The sequence below is a fragment of the Rhinoderma darwinii genome, chromosome 9, assembly GCF_050947455.1.
Source record: "Rhinoderma darwinii isolate aRhiDar2 chromosome 9, aRhiDar2.hap1, whole genome shotgun sequence".
NCBI lineage: Eukaryota > Metazoa > Chordata > Amphibia > Anura > Rhinodermatidae > Rhinoderma > Rhinoderma darwinii.
Window position 1 is genome coordinate 12,873,135 of NC_134695.1, and position 22,817 is coordinate 12,895,951.

Sequence of the window (22,817 nt, forward strand, 5' to 3'; positions counted from 1 at the left end):
AATAAGTGACATTCACCTTGCCATGATCTGGACGAGCGTCACTGGTTTTATTCCGCCCCTCCCATTCCTGTCGGCACTTTCTGGGAGACAGGAGAGCCTGCCAATGTTCAGCCCTGCAATCCTCCGCTGTTGGATCCCTCGGTGGGCGTCACATCGGTGGGTCTACACAGTGGACACTGTGGTAAGGGGGGCCTATGTGCCCCCTGGCTTAGGGGCCCGGTCGCAAGCTGTAACCCCTATAGTTACGCCACTGCTTTTACGGCTCTTCCAAGCTCTTGAAACTGCTGGGAGATACAGCAAACCTTCCTGTGACGGCACATATGGATATGCTTTCCTGGCAGTACGGGACTTCCTGTTAAACCTGAATGGGCTGCAGGTACCGCCTCATGCTACCAGTAGTGACAAGGACATTAGCTAAATGCAAAACTAGAGAAGAATCAGTCAGAAAGGATAAGGAGAAAGGAATTGTCTGTTGCCACCACCTTTTCCTTTTTAGGTTTTGCCTTGCTGATCCTCTCCAGTGCACCTGTTGTCACTTTCATTTTCACCAAAGCAGCAGAAATTGATTCACAATCGTCTATCCTTCCTTACTGGACAGATTGATATCCCGGAAATTTAATTGGGGTTATACTGTAGTACTTAAGTGTTCCCTTAATGTTTTTGAGCAGTGTATATGAATAGTCATAATTCCAGAGTAAGTGCAATATAAAGTCATCCTAACATTCTGGGGGGTGAACTCAGCGACTGCGCATTGAAAGGCTTCCGGCATCTTAGTAACTGTGTGGTAAGAAATGGGAGGCTACAGGACGAAGAGAGAGGAACTGATATATCTGAAGAAACCACAGTGACACTGTGATAAAGTATTTTGAACAGAGGACACAGAATAGAGATTGAAGACAAAGCAGCAAGACAAATGTGCATAAATGAGATGTCTAATAACGTACAGGAGAAATAGCGGAAGAAACCTGATAAGTTATACAGCAAGGTCTAAAATCTAGAAGACATGGATGGCCCAGTGGGGCCAACAATAGACCATCTGATGGATGGAGCACTGGTGACATGGGTAAGAAAGTTTCTACTTGTAGTATTGTCTTTAAAGGAAAAAAATTAGAAACAATGTTGATTTTTTTAAATGTCAGCAAGTGAATGATAGGTGCAGTGAGTTGCAGTATAGAATTCTGCATGTTGCTATAAGTGCAAGCACTGCCCCATCCGTATGCTGCACCATGTATATTATTATATATTATTCTTTGCATATATCTATATGAATCATTCGTGCAGAGTGCAGCCAGCAATGAGGAAATGGTTGATCAAATACATTTCATAATTTTCAGGCTTAAGTTTTCTTTTGCTTTAGTTCCTCCTCCAATAGATTAACAACGGAGTAGTTTATCAGCCATCAATACACACCGATGCTAATCTCACGGTTATATTTATTTTAAATATATTGCCCATTCACTATGCTGAAAATGGATCATGGGCCACATTTGTATGCAGATGTAGCAGGGCTGAGCTCATCATTTGGCATATCTAATTGTGATATCGCAATGTGGTATTGGTGTATTTTTATAGTACTCTAGGTGAGTCTACTGAATTATCGAAAGGTGAAGAGTTCTAACAAAGCACAAAAGAAATCATTACATGAGCGCTCTGCTCCATCTGTATATACTACATTGTGTGTGTTGTGAAGAGACGTACATTATATGTGCAATCACCTTTAGAGCCTATTCACACGACAGGGATAATCGGTTTTATTAATGGCCGTCACATAACTGCATTCAAATTAATGACGTCTATGGGGCTTATCACAAGGCCGTTTTTGTAATGGACCATGTGAGCGGCCCGTGAAAAAATAGGACATGTCCTATTTTTGCCCATTTTACTAGATCCTTCAGTAGACTCAAGTCTATGAGGGATCCGTGAAAATGGGTTCTGCACGGATGCAAATGGCTGATTTGACACCCGTTCGTTTAAATACGGACTTAGGGGCATTCAGAGTAGCGTGCACAGAAACTGTACGGCAGTGAACGAAGGCTGTATGGCTCCCTAAAACAGAGGAATGCGGCTTACACATGCTGTGGTAGAGGTGCTATCGCAAGGAGTGGGATTCAAAGTCTTAACAACAGGTTCTCTAATTTGGTGACAGAGATATACGTCCCTTGGGGGTGTCATGTAATATTATTTTGACTCTGATAAGCAAATAAAACAATTGCAATATTCCAAATACACTATTTATTAATGTGGACACTAAATAAATGTTTTTATATGTATCGGTAATATCCTAGAAATTTTCCAAGCTTGTTTGGCTCCCTGTCCAGAATGTTTAACTGGATTACCACACTATGTATATAATTACATAAGCATACATACCTACCCACACTTGTTATATTGATTTTTGTATCCTAAGAGTGCTAAGTAAGCCAAGGTTATTTAGTTAGTGGAGAACAGCCACAATCCCCAAATACAAAAGTTTACAGATACAGTATCCGTTTATTGTTCAAATACAGTATCAGATTCAGGCTATGTAAACCTTTCAAAGACACTTTTTTTTTAATAAAAAGGTGTATCAGTGGGTTTTGTGTAACTTTGTAAATACTTTTTATTAAAAATTATTTTTACTTTTTTAGATACAGCTGCTCTGCAGAGCAACGGTATTTAGAGCTATTCACTGAATCTGTCAGTCCCGTGGACTTGTTATGAACTTAGATGTGATAATTACAGGTGAATCCTGCGTGTCAGAGACACGCAAGACCCGACATCACTGAAGCCGTCCGCTCCACGGTTAGGTTGAATGGCGCCCTGTGCGGGACTCTCTATTGCCGCCTACACAAACCAAACATTAACCACATATATAGACACGCACATACTGGAACATATGTATTGTACATACATAAAGACAGATGTTTAGACATGCAGGCATATATATACACACATTCTGGAATATATACATACAGGAAAATATATATAGAGACGCGCACACGCACACACACACATACATACATAAAAGGCACATATATACAAGCACAAAGACACATTCACAAACAGATCCATATATACCTACACAGGCACATATACATACAGTACAGATAAGGTAGTAGACATTACCTGCAGTCCTATGTAACACCACTGATAACACAGTGATAACTTTCTGAGTACAGATAATGTCGTATATGATAACTATACCCAGAGACACATATAAACACACACACAGAGACATATAAGGTCAGCAGAGTATATAAAGGGCCGCAGGGTATATAAGGGGCAGCAGAGTATATAAGGGGCAGCAGGGTATATAAGGGGCAGCAGGGTATATAGGGGTCAGCAGGGTCTATAAGGGACAGTATAGTATATAAGAGGCAGCAGGGTATATAGTGGCAGCAAAATGTATATAGGGGCAGCAGGTTATTTAGGGATAGCAAGGTATATAGGGGCAGCAGGGTATATAAGAGGCAGCAGGGTATGTAGGAAGCAGCAGGGTATATAAGGGTCAGCAGGGTATATAGGATCAGCAGGGTATATAGGGGCAGCAGGGTCTATAAGGGACAGCAGAGTATATAAGGGGCAGCAGGGTATATAAGGGGCAGCAAGGTGTATATAGGGGCAGCAGGGTATATAGGGGCAGCACGGTATATAGGGGGCAGCAGTGTATGTAGGAGGCAGCAGGATATATAAAGGGCAGCAGGATATATAGAGGGGAAGCAGGGTATATAAGGGACAGCAGGGTATATAGGAGGCAGCAGGTTATATAAGGGGCAGCAGGGCATATAGGGGCAGCAGTAGTCTCAGACACTGGACTTGGCATGGGCACCGGACACAGATGGGGAAGTCGCCTCGAAGTCTCGGCTTGGCACGGGCACTGGACTCAGATGGTGAAGTTGTCTCGGACACTCGGACTAGAACTAGACACAGATACTGGATACGAGATTCAGGATACAGCTAAGAAACCATTTGCAAGACAAGCATAGGAAAGACACAACATTATTCAGGCATAGAGAAAGAGGGCAGGCCAGATTATATATCTCAGTGAGTACAGGCATAGGCTAGAGAAACTTTAAATAGTGCGCGTGCTGGCCCCTTAAGAGATCACCAGAGCATGCTCACCCTACTGGAGCGGGGACCAGGAAGCAACACACGCTGACGTCCCCTGGGAGGAGGAGGGAGATGCTGGCATTGAAAGATGAGAGGCTAGTGGCCGCCAGGGGAGGTAGGACGGCGGTGGTCGGTGACCATCAGCATTACACTCTGTATAAAGAATACATAGCAGCTGTATCTAAAAAAAAGTTACTTTTTTAAATAAAAAGGTACACAAAACACACTGATACACCTTCTTATTAAAAAAAAAAGTTTTTGCATTTCAAAGGTTTACCTAGCTTTTAACCACTTAACGACATACCACGTACTAGTACGCGGTAGCCGTTAAGGGGAAGTATGGAGCGGCTCACGGGTTATACAGCCGACACCTCACTGTTAAGGGTGGAATCAAAAATCACTTTGATTCTGCCCGTTTAACACCTTAAATACCGCAGTCAATCGCTCACAAGCTCTGTCAGGTTGGATGGGGACCGTCGGTGGGCGGCCATTTTCGGGTCTCTCCAGAGATATCCGATTGGATTCAAGTCAGGGCTCTGGCTGGGTCACTCAAGGACATTCACAAAGTTGTCACTAAGCCAATCCTGTGTCATCTATGCTGTGTGCTTAGGGTCATTGTCTTGTTGGAAGATGAACCTTCAGTACAGTCTAAGGTCCAGAGCTCTCTGGCTCATATTTTCATTAAGATTATCTTTGCACTTTGCTCCATTCATTTTCCCCTCAACCCTGACCAGTCCCAGCCGCTGCAAAACACTCTAGCAGCATGATGCTGCCACCACCGTGCTTCACTGTAGGGATGGTATTGGGCAGGTGATGAGCAGTGCCTTGTTTCCTCCAGACATGACGCTTAGAATTGAGGCCAAAAAGTTCGATCTTGTTTTATCAGACCAAAGAATCTTGTTTCTCTCAGTCCTTTAGGTGCTTCTTTGCAAACTCCCAGCGGGCTTTCACATGTCTTTTACTGAGAAGCAGCTTCTTTCTGGCCACTCTGCCATAAAGCCCAGATTGGTGGTGTGCTGCAGTGATGGTTGACCTTCTGGAAGTTTTTCCTATCTGCACACAGGATATCAGCCCGATTGACCATTGGGTTCTTACTCACCTCTCTTACCATGGTCCTTCTCCCCCGAATACTTAGTTTTGTGGGGCAGCCAGCTCTAGAAAGAGTCCTGGTTGTTCCAAACTTCTTCCATTTAAGAATTATGGAAACCACTGTGCTCTTGGGATGCAGCATAATTTTTGTTGTACCCTTCTCCCGATCTGTGCCTCCACACAATCCTGTCTCTGAGCTCAACAGGCAATTCTTTCCTACTCATGGCTTGATCTTTGCTCTGATATGCACTGTCAGCTGTGAGACCTTATATAGACAGGAGTGTGTCTTTCCAAATCATGTCCATTCAAATTAATTTACCACTGTGGACTCCAATCAAGGTGTAGAAACATTTCAAAGATAATCTAGAGAAATGAAAGGCCCCCAGAGCTAAATTTCAAGTGTCATAGCAAAGGGTCTGTCCATCTGAAATTTTCAGTTTTATTTTTAATAAAATTGCAAAAATGTCTAAAATTCTATTTTCACTTTGTCATTATGGGGTATTTAGTGCACAATAATGGGAAAAACTTTTATTTTTTTCAATTTTCGCATAAGTCTTCAAAGTAACAAAATGTAATAAAAGTGAAAGGGTCTGAAGACTTTCTGAATGCACTGTATACAGCGCCAGAACCAAGCTCGGTACATAACTACACAACCAGAACCAAGCTCAGTAAACAAATACAGCTCAGGACAGCGATCATTTTCAAATTCAGGTTAGCCCTTGCCATATAGGTTTATACCATGTCAAACTACAGCTCCCAGTATGGCCTGAACAATGGTAAGGATATGCTGGGAGTGCTGTATAGCACAAAAGAATGCTACCAACCATCATCTCGCTTCAGATGATACAGTACTAAGGGAGAATAAACATTTCCATTCATGGCTCACTGTCCAGACCTTCATGATGACTTTGCGCGGGTCACGACTCCTCTCTGTAGAGTTTGCTCCTAAGATGCCTTCGGCCTCCAATTTTTCCAACACATCTGCACCTATAAACTAAGACCTCATGGAGCCACACACTGTGCCACTGAATATAATAGCACCATACACTATATCCCTGAATATTCCTGCCACACTCTTAGCCCAATACAATCGAGTCCCACACACACAGTCTCCCTTAAAAATAGTACCACACGCTGTGCCCCTGAATAAATTGCCACACAGTGCCCTCTATGGATAGTCCCACACAGTGCCACCTGTAGATAGTGTCACACAGTGCCCCCCGTAGAAAGTGACAGACAAAGTGCCCCCTGTAGATAGTGCAACACATAGTGCCCTTGTATATAGGGCCACACACAGTGCCCACTTTAAAAAGCCCACTGTAGAAAGTGCCACAAACAATGCCCCCTGTAAATAGTTCCTTACACAATGCCCCCTGTAGATAGTTCCTTACACAATGCCCCTATAGGTAATGCCACACACTTCCCCCTGTATAAAGTGCCACACGTAGTTCTCCCTGTAGATAGTGCCACATGTAGTGACCTCTGTAGTCATTGTCACACAATGCCCCATGTATAAAATGCTACACACAGTTCCCCTGTGTAAAGTGCCACATACAGTGCCCCCTGTAGATAGTGCCACACAATGTCCCATGTAGAAAGTGGCACACAAACAGTGCCCCCTAAAAATATAAACATTAAATACTCACCTGTCCCTGTTCTCCTGTCCTTTAGCGATGCAGGCCTTTCTTCTTCTGACCTTTTCCAGCGGTTCGACGCAGGTGGTATGAATGGCGGGGTCAAGAATTGATAGTTCCCTTACCTTGCCAGAGCTAGTTAAACTGCTCAATTGTATTCACATCCTAAGGAATTGAGTGCAGAGGAATTGTATCGAGATCCCGCTATCCTGGTTCCGCAAACAGTCTGTTATTTTAACAACCAGTTCTGGATAACATCTTCTATATGAGAATATCTCTGTACATACAGCATCCTATGGAGCATGCTACCATTTTTCTGTTGGACAGATAAGGCCTCATGCACCAGAATGGCAGCCCTATTAGCTGTAATATGGCCGTGTGCAAGAGGCCTTACAAACCTAAACACCTGATGCATGGCTCATTTAGATGTATGCTATTCCTGCAAACCGTTGTATTGTAGGCTTTCTGAGCATTATATTCACACTTTCCACAGCCTTTCATATTCGTTTGCCAGAGTCTATGTAGTAAAACTAAAGAACTAACCACAAAACATAAAACAAGTTTCCATGTGTAGCTCTTTACAATCATTAGTACGGTTAATGAAGCAGTGGCAGCACTGGTGGTTCATGCCCCCACACACCCCTGTGGTTGCAAAAGAAGGCCCTACAATGCCTCTACAATTATGTCAATAATTTGTAGGGGAAAGAGTAGCATCTCTTTGGGCAAGCTTTCCCACAGTCTTAATTATTTAATGTTGCGTAAAACCCTGCGTAGGTTCACACTCTCCTTTGCTGGCCATACACACAAGACAGCTGTACTTTGGCATACAGCTATCTTCCTGACTAGCCCGTAGACATGCATACTTGGATCAAGATAGTGAAATAAGCCAACGCCAGACATTTCTGGCAGTGCTTATCTCCCAGAGAAACAAAGGATCATGCATATTAAAATCCAGAATACTAGATCCCTCTTTGCCCCAACAAAAGACATCAGTAGACAATTAGGCTGCCCCCATAAACATTAGGTTTGGTGGGATCATCCAGCCTTTATTTAATGTGTATCCATCTCACAGTGAATAACCACCTTTTAACACACACCATGTCCTTTTTAGGTCCAGCATTATGTGCTAAATATTTTTTTTACATCATTAGGGTATGTGCACACACACTAATTACGTCCGTAATTGACGGACGTATTTCGGCCGCAAGTACCGAACTGAACACAGTGCAGGGAGCCGGGCTCTTAGCATCATAGTTATGTACGATGCTAGGAGTCCCTGCCTCGCTGCAGGACAACTGTCCCGTACTGTAATCATGTTTTCAGTACGGGACAGTAGTTCCACGGAGAGGCAGGGACTCCTAGCATCGTACATAACTATGATGCTAGGAGCCCGGCTCCCTGCACTGAGTTCGGTCCGGGACTTCCGGCCGAAATACGTCCGTCCATTACGGACGTTAATGTGCTCGTGTGAACCCAGCCTTATAGTGGTTAAAAGATTCTGAAACAGAGTTTCATATTCTCTGCATAAACATTTATAGTTAAACAATAATTTCTGACTGTGTGCAGCCACCACTAGGGGGAGTTTAGGAGCTTAGTGCATACTGTTTTAATATTGAGTTCAATGTATAAATATATGGAGCAAGCTTCTACGCTTCCTCTAGTGGTGACTGCAGGCTGCAATTATTTTATCATTTAACTCCATGCCTGCATGGAACTTGGAGCTTTGTATTAGAAGAAAAGAGCTCAAACGGTTATAGAAATATATCTTATATCCAAATGAATTAATCAGCACATTTTGGACTTATTTAGATTATAAAAAGGACTTGCCAGTGATTTTTGCTCCAATCAAAAAATCACAGTGTAAATGAGATGTAAATAGAGAAAAAGCTCATTTACATTTGGGGAAAAAATATCTGAACTGTTTAGAAATGTTTCGCTATCATCACTATAATCATAATGTGCAATAATTAAAAACACCATTATAAGGAATAACAGCGATTTGCCACAATCTGCTGCTGCCACTTGGATGTGCAATGTGTACATATGTATAAACACCTCATATTCTGGTCAATGGAAGCAAATGCAAGTATATAGTGACATATCAGTGGATAAATGTCAGGAGAGTAGAAGATCAGTGGTTAAAATCCTGAAAGCTGAATTTCAGCAAATTGTGTATAATTTACATTCAGTTAAATTTTATCCAGGGAACTTTTCTTGCAGAAAATCCCCCCGTGAGGTGATGTTGGGTTATACCCACCCAGGGAGTTTTGTTTTGCCTTTATCTTGATCAAATAATTGGATCTGAAGAAGGCTGAACTTGACGGATATATATCGTTTGGAACTTAAGTAACTATATAACTATATAGTATGTCACGACATAGGAATTTTTTTTTTTTTAAGAAATTCTACTTCCATTCGTTATATGCCTATATCATGGTGGGACATATGTTGCTGAAAACAATTATAATTAACTTTAAAAGTGCTGTACAAGGCGCTTGACTTCTCCCTGCAGATTATGTCAAACATATGTCTCATGGGACTATACAGTCTATGGGTTAAGTCGCCAGCAAGTGCGGTTACATTTATTCGACTCCCCAGTAATGATAGAAACTCCAAATATCAGATAAAGCACAAGAGAAAGAAAGAGTCAGAAACTATCAATAAATATAAATGCCAAATGGCATAGAAAAATATATATTTTATTGGACAATACAAGTAACACGATTAAAAATAGACTACAAATCAAAAAAGACTGTATATCTCCAAAAGTATGGGAGAGGAACATGGGTCATAAAGGTAAAACAATACAAACAGCAGTTTATGTCAGTAGTTGTTAGTTTGTAGCAGTGGTTCTAAACAATTTGCAAACGATAGATACAGAAAAAGCAAAGGTTAATTATAACCATACACAATAACGGTACATATCAGCAAAAAGCGATTGGTCTAGTAACAGGCATGAAAAAGATAAGGAACCTAATAGTTAGGCATAGAGAAACTCAGTACGACCAAACCTGCTGTCTAAATAGACATAAGTGTTTAGCAACTAAACCTATCGCAAGTTTAGAATAGTAAATGTATCAATCAATGATCGTATGTTTAAAGATTGCAAAGGAAGCACCGCTAGTACTGACCCATATCGGAGAGACCCCACTTCTGGGAGTCACCATATTCCTGGAACGATATGGGTCAGTACTAGCGGTGCTTCCTTTGCAATCTTTAAACATACGATCATTGATTGATACATTTACTATTCTAAACTTGCGATAGGTTTAGTTGCTAAACACTTATGTCTATTTAGACAGCAGGTTTGGTCGTACTGAGTTTCTCTATGCCTAACTATTAGGTTCCTTATCTTTTTCATGCCTGTTACTAGACCAATCGCTTTTTGCTGATATGTACCGTTATTGTGTATGGTTATAATTAACCTTTGCTTTTTCTGTATCTATCGTTTGCAAATTGTTTAGAACCACTGCTACAAACTAACAACTACTGACATAAACTGCTGTTTGTATTGTTTTACCTTTATGACCCATGTTCCTCTCCCATACTTTTGGAGATATACAGTCTTTTTTGATTTGTAGTCTATTTTTAATCGTGTTACTTGTATTGTCCAATAAAATATATATTTTTCTATGCCATTTGGCATTTATATTTATTGATAGTTTCTGACTCTTTCTTTCTCTTGTGCTTTCCCTGCAGATTATACTGTACAAAGACCATAGGATGTTGTGAAATAACATAACAATGTACGTTCACCTCAAGTCAGCCATAATACAGGGCATCGGATTATCTCTCCATCTGTGTACCTTCCTCATTTTCCCTTGGATTGTGTCACCAGAAGCTAATCATCAACAATGTGACTAATGCAGCATTGTGTGTACACAATCTACGAACGAGTCAGTCACATCAGATCGCAGCCCCATACTGAGAAATTACATAATTGGTGCTATGGTTGAATCACATGAAAATGCTTGATTCAGACAATGACTATCCTATGTAATTAGTAACACGATGATCCTTATGTTTCTTCTAAGTAACGCTGGGAGATGTAGTTTCACAACAGCTGGAGAGCCCCAGGTTAGAGAAGACTGTTCTAAGTTATGGAAGACACCATCCAATGTTTCATAGTGACATAGTTGATGAGGTTGAAAAAAGACACCGGTCCATCAAGTCCAACCTATAATCCTACCCTGTTAATCCAAAGGAAGGCAAAAACCCCCATGAGTTTGATGCCAGTTGCCACATTAGGGGGAAAAAAATCCTAACTGACTCCAAATATGGCTATCAGAATAAATCCTGGGATCAAAGTCCCATTTCCAGAAACTGTAACATTACATTTTTCAAGAAAGGCATCAAGGCCCTTCTTGAACTTGTTCAAAGAATCAACCATCACAACATCCTGTGGCAGATTCCATAGTCTCACTGCTCTTACAGTAAAGAATCCCATCTGTGATGATAGTGAAACTTTTTTCCTCTAGATGTAGAGGATGCCCCCTTGTCCTTGTTACAGGCCAACGTGTAAAAATATCATTAGAAAGATTTCTGTACTGTCCAATTATATAATTGTATATTGTAATTCACCACTAAGCCATCTTTTTTTATAAACTAAACTGCCCCAAGTTTGATGACCTTTCTTGGTACTGCAATCCACCCATTCCCTTTATTACCTTGGTTGCCCTTCTTTGCACCTGTGCTAGTTCAGCCGTGTCCTTCTTATACACAGGTGCCCACAATTTGACACAATATTCCATGTGTGGTCTGACTAGTGAGTTGTATAGAGGCCAAACTATGTTCTGTCATGAGCATCTATGCCACTTTTGATGCATCCTATAATTTTATTTTCCTTGGCAGCAGCTGCCTGGCACTGGTTGCTAAAGGTAAATGTACTGTCCACCAATATTTTTCAGTAGCAGTTTTACCCAGTGTTTTACAATATATAATTGTGGCATGTTCCATCGGACTCTTGAATTCTAGGAAAGAATAAACATATAGTATGGAGTTGCAGGGACTCCATATGCCTCTGTACAGTCGACTGCTTAGGCATTAGGGCATGAGGTTTGGTTGTCACCCGCTATGGGCTTTGTATTGGCTGCCATGCTTCACGCAAGAGAAGAGTTCACCTGTGTATATATATATATATATATATATATTTATATATATATATATATATATATATATATATATATATGTGTAGAGCAAATAAAGATGAACACAGTACTCCAAAAAAAATCTGAAAACCAGGCCATATGTACGTTACCAGATGATGAATCAATTCCCCAACTTGTATTTCTTCTATTTATTATGAAATGTATGTTTATTATCAACTTATCAAACATTGTAAGTACTTCCTATTTATACTTGGCACTGGGCCCTTGTATTTGCTTGAGAAAGGTTCAGGTGTGAACCGAAACGTCGTTTACTTTGTGGTGATTAACAGGTTCCCGACCGTTGGCCGTATTTATACGGCCAGCGGTCAGGGTCTCTGAAGTCCGCCGTATAGACTATTTACGGCGGCACTTCAGAGACTGTGCACGCGCGATCGCGTGCACACAGCTCTATGCCCTGGCTGCTGCTAACAGCCATGGGCACTGGGCAGAATGTCAGGGGCCAATCTTTTGGCCCCTGAACATGTGATCACTGTGACAACCAATCACAGCGATCACATGCATTTCTGCATATAAAACAGTGTGCACGCGATTGCGTGCACACAGCCCTGTGCCCACGCTGTTACCAACAGCTCTTGGCACTGGGCAGAGTATCAGGGACCAATCTGATGGTCCCTGAACATGTGGTCGGTGTGAAAACCTATCACAGCGACCACATTTGTTTTATTTTTACTTTTCTGGCAGCAAATCTCCTGCCTCTTTTCTTCTCCTCAAACATTGTTTCAGTTTGAGGAGAAGAAGAGACTCGGGAGAATTGCTGCCAGAAGAATACAGTTACAGTTACAAAAAAATACAGTTACACTATAAAACATTCTCTGTATAGATAGATTGTATAGATAGATAGAAATCTATCTATCCATCTATCTTTTTTTCTATCTATCTATCTACCTTTCTTTCTTTTATTCTATTAGAATAGGCAGGTAGGGAGTATATAATTATATATATATCCACATATATATAATATATATAGCAATAGCGGTTTATTTTTTTGTTAGCGGTAGTGTAGATCTATATACCAGTTAGTTTGTGTGTTTTATAAAAAAAAAAAAAAAAATTTGTTTAGTTAGTGTTAGTGTTAGTGACGTTATGGCGAGGAAGTTGTTTAGCGCCGAGGAGGCATACGCCATGCTGTGGTCTGAGTCGGAGACCGCATCAGAGATGGTGTCCGAGATGGAACCTGTTTTAGGTAGTGACGATGACAGCATCACTTCAGGTTCATCTTCAGGGGACGTTATCCCTGACGCAGTTGAAACTGCAGAACATGAAAGCGCAGGGCCAAGTAGCGCTGTAGCACGGGACTGCCTGGTCCCTCCAGTCCAGGCTCTTGTATGGGCACCTGCCCCATCTTTTGGGCCTAGAATCCACGGATTTACTGCCACTCCTGGCATAACCGTGGACAATACAAATTTTGTCCAAATGGATTACTTCCATTTATTTATAACGGACGACATCCTAAATCAGATTGTCCACGAAACAAATTTATATGCCACTCAATATATAAGGCAGAAACCTTCATCCACCCATGCCAGAGATTGGACGCCCACCAATTAGCAGGAATTAAAAAATTTTTTGGGGCTCACCCTAAATATGGGTATTGTCAAAAAGCCCTCCATTAGGTCTTACTGGTCAAGAAGACCCGCCCAAGCCACCCCAGTATATTCTGCAGTAATGCCCAGGTCTCGTTATGAGACAATAATGAGGTTCCTCCACTTCAATGACAACGCACAGGCCCCCCTAAGTACCGATGCAAACCGGGATCGGTTGTTCAAAATAAGACCGCTAATAAATTTCCTGAATAATTTATTTCTGCAACTTTACACCCCTGAGCAGAATGTAAGTGTGGACGAATCCCTCCTCAACTTTCATGGCAGACTTAGCTTTCGCCAATATCTACCTTCCGAAAGGGCAAGATATGGCGTTAAGCTCTACAAATTGTGTGAAAGCGGGTCAGGATATACCACCGCCTTCAGGATTTATGAAGGGCGGGACCGCACAATAAATGTTCCTGGATGCCCCCCTGATCTTTCCACCAGCAGTAAGATCGTGTGGGAGATAATGCAGCCTCTGCTTCACAAGGGGTACCACCTGTACTGTGATAATTTTTATTCCAGTGTGCCCCTGTTTAGGCATTTGCATGCTACAAGGACTGGGGCATGTGGTACCATGCGCAAAAACAGAATTGGTTTTCCACAGCAATTAGTGGGGAAGCGCATGGTAAAGGGGGACTCCTGTGCTTATGCATCTGAAGAATTGCTGGCGGTCAAGTTCAGGGATCGCAAAGATGTGTATGTGCTAAGCACGATTCATACCGCAGGTACAGTGGCAGTGAGGGAAAGAGGGGCAACATCGGACAAGCACAAACCAGTGAGCGTGTCTGAATATAACAAGTACATGGGGGGGGGGTGGATTTAAAGGAACAGTGTCATCACCCAAAAAAATTTTCATATGTTCAAGATGTTAGTGCTTTATTAAAAACGTTTATATTTATTTGTGTGTTTGTGTTTTACTTTTTCTTATTTTTACACTTTTTCTTCCCTATGGGGGCTGCCATTTTTTGTTCCATTTCTGTCTGTGTCGATTAACGACACATACAGACATGGAATACGGCAGTCGCGGCCGGACAGTAATATTACTACTTCCGGTCGCGGCTTCCGGATTTGTGCACTTGGACCAGCGGCAGCAAACGGAGCGGACGGGCCGGAGGGGGCCGCGCCGGCAGGAGCAGGTAAGAGATTTCAATGTATGTTCGTGTTTGTGTGTGTTTACTACTGTATGTAAACCTACTACACTGTGTGTTAGCTCAAAAAATGGCGACACACAGTGTAGGAGGTTACACCGTTCAAACCCCTCGTTTATCCCGGCACTAGCCAGGATAAAGGAGGGGGGGATGCTGAGAGCTCACTAGAGCGAGGGCTTTTAACCCAATGTTGCAATGCTGCAATTTTGGGAATAGCTCCATCTAGTGACCAAAAATGGGTAGTATTATAAATTAGAATTAATTTATAATATTTCCTGACTATTTCCTGACTCGTGAAAAAAATAAAAAAAATTTGAACAATGTTTAATCACCCACACACTAAATGTTTAATTTTTTTAAAAAAAACATGTTTTTCTGGCAACACATTCCCTTTAAGCGACCAGGATTTACAGCCCTATTTAGTAAAACGCAAAACTAAAACCTGGTACAAAAAAGTGGCCATTTATTTGTTACAGGTGGCAATCCACAACTCATTTGTGCTCTACAAAAAAAACAGAGGCAGAGACACATACCTGGATTTCCAGGAAAAAATTATGAAGGCCTCATTTTTGATGTTCAGGACACCCGAGAATGCCCCCAGTCTGAGGATGTCACGCGACTGACTGAAAGACACTTCATCAGTCGAATTCCCCCAACAGCAACTAGAAGCAACCCCCAGAAAAAGTGCCGCGTCTGCAGAAAAGACGGGCACTGCAAAGATTCCCGATATTTCTGTCCCTCATGTCCCTCGCAACCAGGCCTGTGCATTGAGCCATGTTTTAAAAAATACCACACTGTTCTACATTATTAGATTTTAGTTAATTAGTTGAAAATATATTTGCCCTACATTACGTTTTTATTTCTCCCCTGATTTTACTCCAAGGGTGAGGGAGGGAATGGGTGGGGGGTGGATGTCATGTTTGCATATTCTCTAAAGTTCATCTGCTGGAGAGCTCCATTTGCATAAACCTGCAATTTCTTATTTTAGAAAACCCAAAAAAATAAATTCCCATTATACCCCTAGATGAATATTTTGGGATTTCTGCTTCAAGAGCAGATATTTTGGAAGTGTTATAGAAACTCTGTTGCGTTTTGTAAAACCAGCTTTGAAAAAAAGCGATTTGTGAAATAAGCTTCTTCTATCGTCCGCCCTCCTACTTCTCTATGTGATAAATAAGGCACACATATTTGGTATCCCCATGCACAGGAGAAGTGGAAGAATGTGAAAGGAGATTAATTTTGGCCGTGGTCTATGCCGTGTGTGAAAAATGCTGGTATAAACTGACGCATTTGCTAAAAAATTGCTAATTTTATTTTGATCCATCTTATTCAAGAAACTTTCAGAAGAAAACTGGACTGTCTAAAAATATGATAAACCCCTTGAAGGAAACCTTGTGGGGTCTACTTGCGTGAATGAAGTAATTTATGGGGTGATTCTAATCTTTCAGCAGCATTAGGCCCCCCAGAAAACAGTATGCTGCTATAAAGTCAAGTGCAGAATTCCTGGACCGAAAAGGCCAAAAAGCCTCCTTTTATGCCAAGCCCTGGCACATGCCCGTGAATAAAGCACACATATTTGGTATCCCCATGCACAGGAGAAGTGGAAGAATGTGAAATGCGATGAATTTTGTCCGTGGTCCATTTTGTGTGTGAAAAAGCTAGCATAAACTGACGCATTTGTTAAAAAAAAAGCTAATTTTATTTTGTTCCATCTTATTCAAGAAACTTTCAGAAGAAAACTGGACTGTCTAAAAATATGATAAACCCTTTGAAGGAAACCTTGTGGGGTCTACTTGTGTGAATGAAGTCATTTATGGGGTGATTCTAATGTTTCAGCAGCATTACGCCCCCAAGAAAACAGTACGCTGCTATAAAATCAAATGCAGAATTCCTGGACCAAAAAGCCTCCTTTTATGCAAAGCCCTGGCACATGCCCGCACAGTGAATAAGGCACACATATTTGGTATCCCCATGCACGGGAGAAGTGGAAGAATGTGAAAGGAGATGAATTTTGGCCGTGGTCTATACCGTGTGTGAAAAATACTAGCCTAAACTGACGCATTTGCTAAAAAATAGCTGACTTTTTTTTGTTCCATCTTATTCAAGAAACTTTCAGAAGAAAACTGGACTTGCTAACAATATGATAAACCCCTTGAAGGAAACCTTGTGGGGTCTACTTGTGTGAATGAAGTCATTTATGGGGTGATTCTAATGTTTCAGCAGCATTACGCCCCCCAGAAAACCGTATGAGGCTATAAAATCAAATGCAAAATTCCTGGACCGAAAAGGCCAAAAAGCCTCCTTTTTTGCCAAGCCCTGGCACATGCCCGCACAGTGAATAAGGCACACATATTTGGTATCCCCATGCACGGGAGAAGTGGAATAATGTGAAAGGAGATTAATTTTGTCCGTGGTCTATACCGTGTGTGAAAAATGCTATCATAAACTGACGCAATTGCTAAATTCTTGCATTTTTTTCCAATTTTGCCCACTTTAGAGAAAAAAATAAAAATTATATATACTTACAAATGCCACTAAAACAAAGCCCTATCCGTCCTTTAAAAAGAGTGTGAAATTCAAAGATGAACTTTATTCACCTGCAGAGTTATAGTCATCTAAAGAAGCGCATAGCAAAATTGTCAAATTTGCTCTGGTCATTTAGCCGTAAAACAGCCTAGTCCTTAAAGGGAATGTGTTGCCAGAAAAACATGTTTGTTTTTTTTTAATTAAACATTTAGTGTGTAGGTGATTAAACATTGTTCAAATTTTTTTTATTTTTTTCACGAGTCAGGAAATATTATAAATTAGATTCTAATTTATAATATTTCCCATTGCTGGTCACTAGATGGAGCTATTCCCAAAATTGCAGCATTGCAAAATTGGGTAAAAAGCCCTCGCTCTAGTGAGCTCTCAGCATCCCCCCCTCCTTTATCCTGGCTAGTGCCGGGATAAACGAGGGGTTTGAACGGTCTAACCTCCTACACTGTGTGTCGCCATTTTTTGAGCTAACACACAGTGTAGTAGGTTTACATACAGTAGTAAACGTACACAAACACGAACATACATTGAAATCTCTTACCTGCTCCTGCCGCCGCGGCTCCCTCCGGTCCGTCCGCTCCATCTGCTGCCGCTGGTCCAAGTGCACAAGTCCGGAAGCCGCGACCGGAAGTAGTAATCTTACTGTCCGGCCGCGACTTCCGATCCACAGGAAAATGGCGCCGGACGGCGCCAATTTCAAATTGGACTGTGTGGGAACGGCGCATGCGCCGTTCCCACACAGACGGCGTACACAGAAGTGGATGGGACGGGAGCCGTTCGCAGTCCCTATGGGACTGTGGCTGCCGTATTCCATGTCTGTATGTGTCGTTAATCGACACATACAGAAATGGAACAAAAAATGGCAGCCCCCATAGGGAAGAAAAAGTGTAAAAATAAGAAAAAGTAAAACACAAACACACAAATAAATATAAACGTTTTTAATAAAGCACTAACATCTTTAACATATGAAATTTTTTTTTGTGATGACACTGTTCCTTTAACCGGTTAAATCAACCATTTTTAATCAATCTTGAAGTCCTGGTGCTGCTACTTGTCCTATGTTTTCTTTATATATATATATATATATATATATATGTATATATATATATATATATATATATATATATATATAGAGAGAGAAATGTAGAGCGTAGTAACGGCACCAGGACTTCAAGATGGATGAAAGCAAAAGTGGATTTATTTCACCTCAACACAGCAACGTTTCGGTTCAACAGGAACCTTTCTCAAGGTTCCTGTTGAACCGAAACGTTGCTGTGTTGAGGTGAAATAAATCCACTTTTGCTTTCATCCATCTTGAAGTCCTGGTGCCGTTACTACGCTCTACATTTCTCTCTATCTGGATATTGGGGAATTGATTCACCCCCAGGTAACGAGCACATGGCCTGATTTGTTGCATTTGGAGTGCTGTGTTCATCCACCCTGGACTGTATATATATATATATATATATATATATATATATATGTATGTATATATATATGTGTGTGTATATATATATATATGCACATATATATAAACGTATATGTATATATGTATATACAGTGAAGGAAATAAGTATTTGATCCCTTGCTGATTTTGTAAGTTTGCCCACAGTCAAAGACATGAACAGTCTAGAATTTTTAGGCTAGGTTAATTTTACCAGTGAGAGATAGATTATATAAAAAAAACAAAACAGAAAATCACATTGTCAAAATTATATATATTTATTTGCATTGTGCACAGAGAAATAACTATTTTGTGTGGTATAACTGCCTCTTACAAGCAGATACATTTACATGTAGAAAAATGATCATTTTTGAAATTTTTCGCTACATTTTAGTGTTTTTCAAAATTAAATACTGAATGTATCAACCAAATTTTACCACTAACTTAAAGTCCAAGGTGTCATGAGAAAACATTCTCAGAATCGCCTGGATAGGTAAAAGCATTCCAAAGTTATTACCACAAAAATTGACACATGTCAGATCTAAAAAATAAGGCTCGGTTAGGAAGGTCAAAAGTGGCTGCAGCGGGAAGGGGTTAATGGGAAAGTGCATTGGTAGTGCATACAATGCGTTCTTTTACGCGGGTGTATTTAAAAACGCGTCGCGTAAAAAAAGAAGCATCAGGTCAATTCTTTGGTGCGTAAAACATGCCGAAAACGTGCCTAATTCCCTTGGTCAATGGGAGTCCTAATTAGGTGCCTAAAAAACACACTGAAAACGCGCACAAAACACATCAAAGAAACGCCTGTAGTTTAAAAAGTGCTTTACAAAAGTACTAGCGTTTTTTACACGTTTACATGGTGTTGTTTATGTGAACAATGCCTTCAAGTTTAGCTTCTTAGATCCTGAAAGGGAAAAAACATATTGGCTGGGTCCAGTTTCTGAAATCAGCTGTTAGGCCTTATTCACACTAACATATATTACGTCTGTGATACGCTCGTGAAAATCACGCGCGTCGCACGGACCTATGTTAGGCTATGGGGACGTTCAGACTGTCAGTGATTTTTACGCAGCGTGTGAGCACTGCGTAAAACTCACGACATGTCCTATACTTGCCCATGTTTCGCGCACCACGCACCCATTGAAGTCAATGGGTGCGTGCAAATCGCGCATGGCACACGGAAGCACTTCCAGGTGACGCGCGTGATTCGCGCTACAGTTGTTAAAGAAGTGAAGGGAAACATAAGAGCCCCTCCTTCTTTACTGTTTCGTAACATAAAAACAGAGTGTCATAATGATGCCGGCTGCGCGAAAATCACGCAGCCATGCACCATATACAGATGCCACACTGAACTTTTGCGCGGGCAAAACACAGCGTTTTTTTTCATGCAAAACGGACACGTTCGTGTGAATAAGGCCTTATCACCAGGGGAAGTTGCAGCCAGCCATACAATACGCCTGCAGATGAATGACTGTCTATTTCAATTTATGGACTCGCCAGTTCTGCCAGAATTAGAGTTGCTGAAATTCAACTCTAATTTTACGTTTATGTATATGAGAGAACTCAAAGCAACACAATGAAAAACTGGAAAAACAACCCAAGGCTCCAGCCTCATAGCAGTATGGTATGCATAAATAATGTTAATTTGTTGTTATTTTTATCTAAATAATGAGCAATTAATTACCATTTAATCTTTTTTTTAATCCTCAGATCCGAACCTTTGAGCAAACTCGGGCATTTGACTGTGGACCACTATCCCCTATGAAAGATCCCCTGAGAGAATACCTTCAATTGACTACAGGATGTGCTCTGCACTACATCATGAGTTATATGTAAGAGAAGTGGGCACAATGTTTTTGTCTATGCAATGCAGAAATGGATCTATAAGATTTATATGTGAATTTATTGCAGTATAATGTACTGTGCCAGTACAAGGTAGCTCTGTATCCAAAATTACTAACAATAATTGTCTCTTTATTAGTGACTCTCGTCCATACCATGGAAATGTGGATCTCCATGGCCTGAAAATGAGACTGAGATCTTATTACCAGGTAACTGGATGAATGTGGAATATAAACATAAATAGGAGGGTTGTAGTTGGGAGGGTGAGGTGCATTTTGGCAAAAATCAAATTTGAGCCCCCCTTTTATTTGTGTCCTCACAATCCCCAACTTTAGACAGGAGGGTTTAAGACCTGTCGATTGGTTGCACACTGACTTTCTGATAGAGAAGGACAGAACAACATGTTTCTTGTTGTGGCACTGTGGTTAGTGCAGATATGGGCACCCTGGCTGACATTGTTATGGGAGCCCTGTGGCTTACACTATTATAGAGGTACTCATGTTGCTGTCTCATGATGGCACAGTAGTTCAAACCCTTATTGGAGTACTGTGGCATCCGAGGGTGCATCGTCTATTGGGTGATTTGAGCATTATACCACATTGCGCAGTCCGCACCAAGCAGCAGAAAGGCCAGAACATCCCCTGGTTGCTTCAGATTATGTTTAACAACCATTAAAACTAGGTTGTCAAGCTAAAATTTGCTTTCTAAAAGCAAGGGTATGGTGGAGGGAAACGGACATAATCTGGACTATAGCAAATATATGAAGCACATGGAATCTTTGTTTAATACAGTTCTATACTGCAATATCATACGCTAAGAGTATGTTCACACAACTTATTTTCGGCTGTTTTTCGGGCCTTAAACGGCTGAAAAATTGGTAGCAGAATGCCTCCAAACATCTGCCCATTGATTCAATGGGAAAAATGGCGTTCTGTTACGGCGGGGTGTTTTTTACGCGGCCATTTTTCAAAACATCCGTGTAAAAAAAGGCAGTGAAAAAGACGTGCATGTCACTTCTCCAGCCGTTTTTGGAGCCATATTTCATTGACTCTTTAGAAAAACAACTCCAAAAATTACCATTAAAAACGCCTGGAAAAACGCGAGTTGCTTAAAAAAGTCTGAAAATCAGGAGCTGTTTTCCCTTGAAAAAACAGCTCCAGATTTTCAGTCATTTTTGAGTTTGTGTATGCACATACCCTTAGGCTATGTTCACACTGAGTTTTTTGCAGGCAGAAAATTCTGCCTCAAAATTCCGTCTGGAACGCCGTTTGCCGCGTTTTTCACGGCGTTTTTCACTGCGTTTTCGCCCGCAGCCGTTGAGCACTGTGGGCAAATAACGCAGCAAAATACGCTTTCTCTTCCTCTCGGTGATGTTAATGGAAGGCCAGAGACATAAAGGGCCGAAGATAGGGCATGTTTCTTATTTTTCCCGCAAAATGGTTTTTCCACTCGCGGGAAAAAACGTCTCCGCCTCCCATTGAAATTAATGGGAGGCATTTTCAGCCGTTATTTGGCGCATTTTCCAACCCGGTTTCTTCGTCAAAAAATGCGTAAAAAAACTCTGTGTGAACTGGCCCTTAGGGTATGTTCACATGCTTAGCAAAAAATATCTTAAAATACGGAGCTGTTTTCATGGGAAAACAGCTCCTGATTTTCAGAAGTTTTTGAAGCAAACTTGCGTTTTTCGCTGCGTTTTTTTTACGGCCGTTTTTGGAGCTGTTTTTCTATAGCGTCAATGAAAATCGGCTCCAAAAACGGCTCAAGAAGTGACAGTCACTTCTTTTTCACGGGCGTTTTTTTTTTATGTGGCCGTTTGAAATCAATGGACAGATGTTTGGAGGCATTTAGCTTCCGATTTTTCGGCCGTTTACGGCCCGAAAAACGGCCGAAAATAAGCCGTTTTAATATACCCTTATAGTTGTACTGTACATTATCAAGAAATAAAATCAGTATATTCTGATCTGTTCTAGGATGAACTCCAGCAATTGATCCTGATGCCACTTCCAGACACACATGTTATCTCGCAGGAGCCAGTCTCAGGTCAGCTGGAATGCTGCCAGTCCCAGGATGGAACATAATAAACATAACTCTGAATTACCAGTAGTATGTGAATACTTACACAATATATATTACTTGCTCATTTAGATTCCTCCCAGCAAGAGATGGAGAAAATGATATCACTGATGCTTGGAGCTGCTGTTCAGGTAACTAAAGGCTAGATCAGAGCGAAACAGATAGTAGTCAGCAGTCAGGACTTTGTTTCTAACCTTAAAGTACAT

The 22,817-nt window shown here is 41.1% G+C and overlaps 1 protein-coding gene across 1 annotated transcript in view; it reads left to right on the forward strand.

Moving 5' to 3' along the window:
- The first annotated feature begins 965 nt into the window (after nt 1-965).
- Nucleotides 966-22,817, forward strand: part of LOC142660260 (uncharacterized) — a 148,859-nt gene continuing 127,007 nt past the window's right edge. The window contains exons 1-5 of the mRNA XM_075836850.1: nt 966-1,063; nt 20,407-20,528; nt 20,678-20,747; nt 22,509-22,578; nt 22,684-22,742. Of these exons, the coding sequence (XP_075692965.1) occupies nt 1,004-1,063; nt 20,407-20,528; nt 20,678-20,747; nt 22,509-22,578; nt 22,684-22,742 (381 nt within the window). The 5' untranslated portion in view covers nt 966-1,003. The remainder of the gene's footprint in view (nt 1,064-20,406; nt 20,529-20,677; nt 20,748-22,508; nt 22,579-22,683; nt 22,743-22,817) is intronic.